This window comes from Grammomys surdaster, unplaced genomic scaffold, assembly GCF_004785775.1.
Source record: "Grammomys surdaster isolate TR1022 unplaced genomic scaffold, NIH_TR_1.0 125876, whole genome shotgun sequence".
NCBI lineage: Eukaryota > Metazoa > Chordata > Mammalia > Rodentia > Muridae > Grammomys > Grammomys surdaster.
In genome coordinates this window covers 1,231,074-1,242,108 of record NW_021620701.1, presented here as the reverse complement: position 1 = coordinate 1,242,108, position 11,035 = coordinate 1,231,074, and the positions used below count along the sequence as shown (strand labels likewise).

Below are 11,035 nucleotides of genomic sequence, written 5' to 3'. Positions count from 1 at the left end.
CACTGTGTCACCTAGTCTCCCAGGCAGACCTGTTATTCTGCTCAAACCCAGTCCTGCCAAACCCACACACCAGGGTGACCTCAAGCACATAACTGGTTCTCAGTGCCTGTTTTCATCCTCCATGGTCTGGGGACAACTATTTAATCCTTACAGAGTTTTGTGGGGTTAAATAAATTTATATATATATATATATATATATATATATATATATATATATATATATATATATGGTGTGATTAGCTGTATGTTTCTGCGACTGTGGTAACTCTGTTATGGCAGTTCTTTTCATGAAAAACAGAATCACTCTAGACTTCTCTCAGGAAAGGGCATATGATGAATTGTGGTATGGTGACAGTGTGGCGTCCTAGATAGATCAGAAGTGTAAGCGACCTAGAGCTACATTCATCAGTAGGTAGGAACCTAATAAACAACATAGAGAGAGAAACACATGTGATATGAACCTATGCTTACAAATGGAACTGCTGGCTCAGAGATACACAGACAGCAAATACAGAGAGAATCCAAGGAATGGGCTGGGAGTGGGTTGTAGGAGGGGGCTCAGGATAGCAGGTAGGGAGATGGAATCGAGGAAAAAAGCTTCAGAACCTTTAGAAAGATCTTATACTTAACAAAATGACCGAGCATGTTGGCACTGTCCTACATAGCAAATTTCAGGCCAGGACTACACAGTGAGACTGCCTCAAAAACAACAACAACAACAACAACAAAACTTAATAAATTGGGTGGAAGTTCATGGAAGATTGAGGGTCAGAGGGGTGATTCAGCCATCAAGAGCAGTGGCTGCTCTTCCAGAGGATCTGGGTTAGAGTCCCAGCATCCACATGTAGACTCCAACTACCTGTAACTCCAGTTCCAGGGGACCCAATGTCCTCTTCTGGCTTTTCAGGTACCAGGCAAAACCATCCCACTCATGTAACATAGTATACAATAAAGAATAAGTGACTCTAACCAAGGTCATCGGCAGTTGGATTTACTTTCCCCAAGTTCCAATTAGGCTTGACCATGGAGCTTTAGGAATGGATGAATCTGTGGACTGCTTTCGTTCCAAAAGTCACAGCAAGCTTAGCCAGCTTCTTTGGCAGCAACAGATACACTGCCCTCTGGATATCTTCTGGGGTGAGGGTACAGCGCTTTCTGAGGTACATCCACTGGCAGGCTTCCGTAGCAATGCGTTCAAAGATGTCGTTGATCAGGATGTTCATGATGTCCACAGTATGAGATGATATACCCCTCCTGGGGACAACTTCCTTCAGGACCCTGCTTATGTAGAGGGAGTAATTTCCATGGCCAAAATCGATGCTAGAGCATCGTGAGTACTTTCTATACAATGGTCTCGGATGTCTTCTGATGTAGTGGTATCTTTTGAAGACGGGCTTGGCCATTGTAGATGTTGTTTCTCCTTATCCTTTAGGAATGGAGAGGAGAAGGGCCAGAGGATGGGGGTTGGCCTTCCTACTTATAGTGACGTGTCACAGTTATGTTGCCAAAGCTTCTCTCTGATTGGTACTTACTTTTCTATGTCACAGACACATAGCAACAGCGCTTCTGACCTGTTGCTGTGGACAAGGTGGCTTCCCTCAGGTTTTCCTCAGAGTGGAAGGGTAGTGCAAAGACTGACGCCAACTTCAAGCTGAAAAGGCTCTCTGCTTTTTATTGCATGGTAATTTGCAATCATCCTATACAATTTAAACAGAATTGAACTAAAGCTTGTCAGAGTAGGTGGTTGGTATAACAATGGAAAAACAAAAACAGTTAGCTTTATTTGTATGCGTGTGCGTGTGTAGGTCATTACAAACATGCATAAACTCATTGGACAAAGGGGCTGGTCACCAAATCTAACAATCTAAGTTTGATCCCCAAGACTCATAGTAGAAGGAGAGAACCAACTTCTGAACATTGTCCTGTCTCCCACGCATGTGCCATGACACACAGGTGCTCTCTCTCTCTCTCTCTCTCTCTCACACACACACACACACACACACACACACAGAGAGAGAGACAGACACACATCTCTCTCTCTTTTTCTGTTGTACACACACAGAAATAAACATAACAAAACCAAAATAGAAACAACCTATTGAGACCTTTATTTAGACGATGAAGGCTAAGGCTTAGCAGGTAAAACAGGAAGACACTTTTCATGGGCAGGGCTTCCCCATCACACTTCGCACGTGCTGATCCCAAGTGGGGAAACCTCAGCTGCATAGTTTGTGGCCATGGTAGACTGTGTTTCCAATCCTCCCCCTAAAAAGAGTCGCCCGTTTCATTTTCATGATGTTGGTTCCTTAGGAGCAAGTGTGTACAACTGAAGAATTCAAAACTCCCATCTCTTATAGTTTAGCTTACGATATGAACTGTGCTCATTAACCTTCTACAATGATAACCTCATTCTTGCATATTTTATAGGCTTAGTGACATGCTTTGCTGTTGCTTGATATTGTAGTTCTGTCTTTAGCCAGAAGACACTTTGTTGGGTCATTCTTGCTGTGTGTCATGTTGGTATTCATTTAAGAAATCTTCATATGCTTTCTTAATCAAATCTACCCTTGAGTAAAATAAAAAGGAAGTAACTATGACAATAACTCATGAGCATTTCAATTATTCATGATGGCCACTGCTATTAATAGTCTGATTAAATATCCTTCTAAATGAGTTTCTGCACCAGGAAGGCAGAGAGAGCTGTGTGTAGCTTCCAGAAAGCTCTTTCTCCTCCGTTTCTTCTATTTGAATATAGCAGGAGGGAAGATGGTATGATGGTGGATAACTTTAAATGAGCTCTAACCTCTTTTTTAAAAATAAAAAAAATTTATGTGTTGGAGGCTGGAGAGATGGCTCAGGGGTTAAGAGCACTAGCTGCTCTTCCAGTAGGTCATGAGTTCAATTCCCAGCAACCACATGGTGGCTCACAACCATCTGTAATTGGATCCAATGCTCTCTTCACATAAAATAAATAAATAAATAAATAAATAAATAAATAAATTTATGTGTGTGTGTGTGTCTGCTGGTGTGTATGTCTGCGCACCATATTCATGCCCCTGGTGCTCAAGGAAGCCAGAAGAGGATATTGGATCACCTGAGCTGGAGTCACAGATGGTTGTGACTGCCAAGTAGGTGCTGGAAATCAAACACGTCTCCTCTGGAAGAGCAGCCAGTGTTCTAAGTGCTGATCCATCTTTCCAGCCTCTGGCTCTAATTCCTGAAGATGGCAGGCCTTGTGTGCAAATGCGAACGACATGCTGCTCACTGCCTCAGCCATGCTTCCTCCCACTAAGACAGAAACCACTGTTTCCACTCTGCTTTCGGGTGATGGATCTTTAGTTGGCGCTCACTAATTTTGCTTACAGACTCCTCTAGATGTAATCACTTAGCTTGCTTAATTATAGAACAGCTTTATTTGCTGCTACTCAGAATAACTACCAGGCAGAGAGCATTCGTCTTCCCCATCAATCTGAGTTATAGTTTCCACTATAGTAACACTCGGAGTCTCTTTCCCCATGTCATTTTCTCCTGAGACAAATGCCTTACTGAACTGGGTAGGGGAGGCCATAGACAGGCCTGTCACAGCTCTTCTAGACTCTCTGACTATGGGCAGCTCGCTCCCCAGGAAGGGATCGTTGTGAGGTTCCTTTTGTTGACTAGTAGGTCATTCTGTTTAATTCTGTGCTACATAAGGAAATATTTGTTCCATGCCTTAAAGGCTGCTCTTTGCAGGACTGGTCAGTAAGAAAGGTGACATTTTGATTTCCATCTCTCTGGCTCCTTTGATTTTCTCAAATGGTCTTTGAGTGGGGAGAAGGAAGGCTGCAATGTATTACAGTAAATAAAATATAAAATCTTAAAAGCCCGAAACAATAGATATTAAGCTAAAATACTTACAGAGTGTTCAGGAAAACAAGGAAAACAATCTTGTCAATTTCATGGCTAAAATGGGGTTGTCTTAGTTAGGATTTCATTGCTGTGTTGACCAAGGCAACTCTTATAAAGGTAAACATTTAATTGGAGCTGGCTTGCAGTTTCAGAGTTCAGTCCATCATCACCATGCAGGGAAGCATGGCACTGGAAGAGCTGAGAGTTTACATCTTGATCTGCAGGCAGCCAGGAGGAGACTGACTCTTCTGCAGGCAGCAAGGAGTAGACTCTCATCCACATGGCAGAGATTGAGCATAGAAACTCAAAGCCCGCCCCCACGGTGATGTACTTCCTCCAACAAGGCCACGCCTCCAAGGCCACACCCCCGATAGTGCTACTTCCCATGGGCCAAGCATACTCAAACCACCACAGGGAATAATCTAAATTCTCTTTATCATTTAATAAGTCATTTAAACTGTGGATGTGTGTACAGTAAGTTTGTCTTTTGCCTGTCCAGGCTTCCTCCTCCAGACAGGCTGGATGAAGGGAGAAACATCTTTCATCACGACAACTTTCAGGAACTGTCACTGTGTTACTAACTAGGGCAACGCAGCAATTCTGATAATTTTGATCTCTCACACCCTGAAAGTATGAAAACTTTCACCTCTCCTTGCTTCTTTTCTGCCCCATCCTCCAAACCTCAGATGAAGTCTAGTGTCTGCTAGCAAGACACACAACATACTGACTGGACCGACAACCAGCATGCTAGAGGCCGCAGAGTCTCCAAAGCTGTTTCAGACCCTTTGGCTCTGAAACAGTCCACAGTCCAGGATTGCCTTTCCCCCAGACTCTTGCTTCATGCTGTGTTACGCTATTTCTGTTTGGAACATGGGTTGTACACTATCATTCACCTGTGATTAAAGTATTGCTTAAGTTACAGGATCTTATGATGACTGAAAGGTCATCGTAAGACAACGAGAGATAAATTCACAAAAATACAATGGTAGTTAATGCAACATTAACTTAGAGCAGAAAACTCAGACTGCCAGGCACAATGTCCTCGGGAGCACTGTATGGCTGAGACAGAATGTGTGAATGTACTGAACCGTCTTCTTAAAAACAAACAAACAAACCAACAACAACAAAATAATGACCTCCAGTGGAATTAGAGTTGTAAGGGTGATGAGGGAGGGTGAATAGAGAGAAGAGAGAGCATGAGGTACTGGGTGAGAAGGGCAGAATGGAAGAGGACACAGGTTTCTGATCCAGGGACTCTGGGGTCTGGGACATGGAGAAAGACAGAGTTTGATGTAAACACCTTTCCAAGCCTTGCAGAGGGAACTATCCGAACCATTTTTCCCGACTTTGGCAAAGAAGAAATAGAGAACAGAAAAGGGCAGGATTGGACAGTACCCTCTGTACTGTGGGGACCAGTTTAGCTCTTTCCTGTTTGACATTTTCATGATTGAGAGGGAATATACACCTTCCTCATTCCTAATTGGCCAACACTTTCTGACTGAGGTCAGCTTCTTTCTCTGCCTTCACTCCCTGGATGCCCACAACTGGCTTCCTGACTTTACCCGGTCAAAGCAGTCAGCCCTGTCTGGGAATTGCCTATGTGCTGCTTTGGCTAATCTGAAAGCTGGGTCACTGTTTTTAGATGACCTGAGGGTGCGTGTTCAAGAAATTAGATTATCTTTGTGCAGAGTAAGAACATAATAAAGGAATTAGCTCTGGCACTGGGCACAAGGCTGTCAGTCCCGATGCGGGTCCTTGTGAGTCTGTTGTGATTTCATAGAGAACAGAAAAAGATTGAGATGAAATATCTGAGAAAATTTTAATATTTTTGAATTCTGGTTCATACTTTATAGTAAAACACTAACTAAAAAGCAGTTAACCGCCGGGCGGTGGTGGCGCACGCCTTTAATCCCAGCACTTGGGAGGCAGAGGCAGGCGGATTTCTGAGTTCGAGGCCAGCCTGGTCTACAGAGTGAGTTCCAGGACAGCCAGGGCTATACAGAGAAACCCTGTCTCGAAAATCAAAAAAAAAAAAAAGCAGTTAACCTGCCCCCCATCCATAAATTTATTGTAAATGGATGTAAAATGTAATGCAAAATGCATTTTTTCTCTTACTATATTAAGAGTGTCCTAGCTAAGCTGGTAGCAGGGGCCATAGGAGGGGGCAGTAATGGTGCACGCCTTTAATCCCAGCACTTGGGAGGCAGAGGCAGGTGGATTTCTGAGTTCGAGGCCAGCCTGGTCTACAGAGTGAGTTCCAGGACAGCCAGGGCTATACAGAGGAACTGTCTCAAAAACCCAAGACTCAAAACCAAACTAACCGAACAAACAAAATAACCAAATGAGTGTCTAGCCAAGCATGTGGATTAAAATAAGAGTTACCCAAGATCCCAAGATCCTCTGCCTTAGAAGTCTGACAGCAGGAAGTGAACGGAGGCCTGTCAGACACAGAAGTGGGAACTTCCAACCTCTGTTCTACACCCTCTTCCCTTGGTTGGCCCCAAAGGGAGGGAGAAGGGGGAAGGGAAAGAACGTATGGAGATCACAAGGTGAAATCAGAAACTATATTCAAGTAAGTACAGGGAGGGGTTACAGGCCAGAGGATCCAAACAAGGAAGGCACAGTGGCTTGATTGGAAACTGTCTGAATGTGTAGTCTAAAGCTTTAAAATTATTTTACGGGCACCTGAGGACCACTGCGCATTTGACCTTGATTATGTAATTAATTGACGTAAGGGGATGTTTGAGTCAATGTGAACATTCCAGAAAATGAGATCAGAGAGCCCAGCAGTGCTGCTGCCCAGAGGCCCAAGCGTGGGATAGTTCAAGCTTGAGTGGGTGGAGGGGGAACAAGAGGAAGGAATTATCTGTGTAAGAAGAACTGGCAAGAACTGGCCCAGGATGGAGGAGAAAGAGCTCTGAGGAAACGTGACAATGACCAAGTACTGATCCTGGTCTAACTAAACAGGTTTCTCTGCACTCAGGGAGCAGCTCAGCTCTTCTCCTGTGACCTCTGACACAGCTGTGAGCATGGCTCTTACTGTAAAGGGTGAGCAAGCTGGCTTGCCTCAGTTCATGGGTGCTTGCTCCTAGCGTCTGGCTGCGGGCTCCATGCTGGTTACTCTCCACCCTGCTTCTTCATGACCTCTTTTGCTTCACTGAGGCATCTTGTCTGCGCATCATAAGATTCAAGACACGAAGGCAGTTTTGGCCGAATCACAGCTGTGAATCCATGCTCCCAGAGAAAAGTGGCAGAATTAAGACTTGAACCCAAGTCTTCTAACTCCGTCTCCAGTATTGTAGTTTAACCTCATGCTCTGCATTTCTTATCAACCGAGGCAGTGCCGCAGGGACACTGGAGACACTGTGATTTCAGAGTTTCAAGGAACCTCAGGAACACATACTCTTCACTAGACGTCCTACAGCGTCCCCCGAGGCCCTAGCAGAGTGGTCCTCAAGCCCTTTGGGGGGTCACATGCCAGATATCCTGCCTATCACATATTTACATTATGATCCATAACAATAGCAGAATTAGCTGTGAAGTAACCACAGAATAAGTTAATGGTTGGAGCCAGGACAACATGAGGAACTGTATTGAAGGCTTTGCAGCATGAGGAAGGTCGAGAATCTGTGCTTTAGGGTATAGGGTGGAGGAAGCCTTTCTCAGTGAGGGAGATCATTCTAACAGTCGTCAAGTAACTTCTCATTCCAGGCAAGTTAGAGGAAAACGCGCACCTTCATCCGGAGGGAAAGGATGACTGATTCTAACTGGGAGAGAAGGATTTACGGAAGGGAGTCTGTACTCAGAGAATCCTAAGAAGGTTTTAAACCAATTTGTGCCAGTTGTCCTGAGATGCCCTTTTAGGTTGATTTATACATAAAGAGACAGCAAAGCCACATACATGAAACGTGACCAAACCAGGCACTGATAAGCATGGACAGAGGGTTCCATCCATTGCAGCACAGTGAAATTAGACACCAGGGAACTAAAGAAAACTACCTGCCAACACATAGGACTAGCTCCCAACCCAAGCGCTCTAGTGAAGTTGTGTCTTGCTTACATACGAAGCAAATTTCAGTGTCCTTAAAATATAGAATTCTGAGCCAGGCACTGGTAGGTTGCTCATGCCTTTAATCCCAGCACGCAAGAGGCAGAGGCAGCTGGGATCACTGAGTTTGAGGGCAGTTTGGTCTGCAGTGCAAGTTCCAAGACAGCCAAAGCTATACAGAGAAACCTTGCCTTGAAAAACAAAACAAAAGTATGTATGAATGTATGTTTATATGTCGGAATTCAGTCTTTCCAGTAAAAGACTCTCTCACCGAAGCTCAGTCTGAAGGCACTTATAGCAGAGTGAAATTCCAGTGTTCTCATGGCTGAGTTTTACCTGAGAACCTGCCTCTGACATAACAATTTCCCTTGGTCTTCTGGTCCCCTTCATCTCTTTGGGCAAAGCTGCATTGCTAAGACCTCTTAAAGAGCCGGCTGACTTTCTTTGGAGTGTGTGGGAGATATTGCATGAGGACATGGTACATGACTAACAGCTGCATAGCCCTTCTTGTTTTTCAAAATCCTAGTTTATGGGTTAAAATATGATGACTATAACTTGCAGAAGTTCATATTTGCTTCCCAATGAGACCCTATCACTTGTGTCTCTTATAGAAGAATGTACTGTTTTCTCACCAGTGTCGCTTAGGGGACATCTGCTTACCTGAGTCTGTCCAGGAACCACAGTATTTTAGTTACTTTACTTACTGCAGTGTGGTGATTTGAATGAAAATGGCTCCACTTAGGCTCTTAGGGAGTGGTAGTATTAGGAGGTGTGGCCTTGTTGGAGTAGGTGTGGCCTTGTTGGAGTAGGTGTGGCCTTGTTGGAGTAGGTGTGGCCTTGTTGAAGGAAGTGTGTCACTGGGGGCGTGTTTGAGGTTTCAGAAGCTCAAGTCAGGCCTGGTGGCTTATCCTTCTCCCCTGCTGCCTGCTGATCCCAATGCCAAACTCTCAGCTCCTTCTCCAGGATCATGTCTGCCTGCATGCTGCCATGCCTTCCACCATGATGATAACAGGCTAAACCTCTGAACTTGTAAGCCAGCTCCAGTGAAATGTTTTCCTTTATAAGAGTTTCCCCGTGATCACGGTGTCTCTTCACAGCAGTAGAAACTCCAACTATGACATACTGCAATCAAATGCCACACAAGCAGCAGCTAAAGAGGAAAGAGTTCTTTGGGCTGTATGTTGTAGGGTCTAGTCTTCATCATGGTGGGGATGGCCTGTGGTGGCAGCTGGAGCGTAAAGTTGCTTGCTAACATCCTGGCTGACCGGGAAGCAGACAGACATGGGCTGGAAGTAGGGATTGAAGATCACTGCCAACGCCTGTCAACCAGTGAGCCACTTCCTCCTCATTCAGGAGCCCCACCTCCTAAAGTTCCTATTACCTTTCAGAACAGTGTCACCTGATAGAGACCAAGTGTTCAAACATTTGAGTCTGTGGGGGATACATTATCAAGACCATAATACTTTGGAATACTGTACAATTCTCTGGCTACTGGGTCCTCTTCTACATGTGCAGTTTCACAGCTGTGACAGATGAGGTTAGTAGAGACGTGACTGGCACCTCTGAAATAATATCATGGTTCTCTGGATGGTTCAAGAAGTGCTTTGTCTTCACGGTGTTTTGTGTTTGTTGACAAATCGCTCTGCAGAAATCAAAGCCACAAAGGTAACCTTTGCAAGATGTTTCCCCTCTTTCCTTGATAACACTTTGATGTATGCAGCTGGGCTTACCACTTATGGATAAAACTCAACTTGCAGAACCTGGACTTCTACATTGAAGATGCACACCCTACTAGTGCAGCAAAAGTAAACCTGCAACGAATTTTTCTACTGCCTTCTCCTTCTGGAGTCAGAGCACATACTCACGTCTAAGGTATTTTCAGGAGACCGAATAGTGTTCACTGGGGAGTCTTTTTCTTGGCTTCTGTAGGCTCTTTGTGTACCAAATTTTTATGTGATACATACCCAGTGTGCACCTGTCTTGTGGAAGTTGCTTAGTTTTGTTTTTTTTTTTCTATCCTACCTTCTTTATAATGGTCAAAAATCTGACACTTGGCCAGAGACCTAGGCCTTGGGAATCCTGGGAGGCTGGGTGGACTGCGCAGGGTAGTATACATCTTTAGTGCTTGCAGGAGCTTTTCTCAAAGCAACAAAATGAGATTGATGTTTTCTTTCTTCCTTCCTTCCTTCCTTCCTTCCTTCCTTTCTTTCTTTCTTTCTTTCTTTTTTCTTCCTTCCTTTCTTCCTCTCTCCCTCCCTTCCTCCTCCCCTCCCTCCTTCCATTCCTTCATTCCTTTCTTTCTAAGGTTGTTTGAGAAAGGCTTTCTGTGTAACCCCCACTGTCCTGGAACTCATAGTGTAGATGAGGCTGGCCTTGAACGCTGAGATTAGCCTCCCTCTGCCTCCTTAGTCTGGGATCAAAGGCATGTGCTACCTCTGCCTGGCTCTCTGCCCCCTCTGCCCGGCTTTCCTTGTTTTCTCACCCAAACTCTCTTACTATTTATTATAAGCTGTAATGACCCAAGGATCATAACCATAGATAGGGTTTGTTCATTTTATTTTATTTTGCTTTTTTGTTCTTTGTTTTGGAGACAGTGCCTCATTATGTAGTTTGGGGTGGCTTAGAATTTATTATGTAGACCAGGCTGGCCTCAAACTCAAAGAAATCACCCGTCTCTGACTTCCAAGTACTGGAGGCTGAGGCACTATATCTAATAAGGAGGATTTTAAGATTTAGTTGTTTTCAGCACATGTAGAATAATATTGTTTTAGGAACATGACATTAGACAAAGGTATAAGGACTTAAAATGGTTAAATCATCAAGAACAAGATTGACCTAAGTGCTTGTATCAGCTTATGGCAATTGTATGAGTGAACCAAACATAATGTAAACAAGATTAAATAACAAGCTATACATAGGAGAAAATATTTGTATTTGTACAAAATGTAATATTTGTAAAGGCTATTAATTACTATATGGAAATATCTGTATAGAACAACTGAAAAAATATAAAGAGCTTCTGAAGACTGATGGTTTTTGTTTTTTGGCTTTGTAAGCAAAGAGTTTCTCTGTGTTGTCCTGGGTGTCCTAGAAAGTAAT

General features: G+C 43.9%; 1 protein-coding gene across 1 annotated transcript; it reads right to left on the bottom strand.

Annotated features, from left to right (window-relative positions):
* Positions 1–988: 988 nt before the first annotated feature.
* On the bottom strand, positions 989–1,446 carry LOC114641066 (histone H2B subacrosomal variant-like). Its single transcript, XM_028790188.1, has one exon. The coding sequence runs from the start codon at positions 1,401–1,403 to the stop codon at positions 1,032–1,034; it is 372 nt and encodes a 123-aa protein (XP_028646021.1). The 5' UTR covers positions 1,404–1,446; the 3' UTR covers positions 989–1,031.
* Between the last annotated feature and the right edge of the window lie 9,589 nt (positions 1,447–11,035).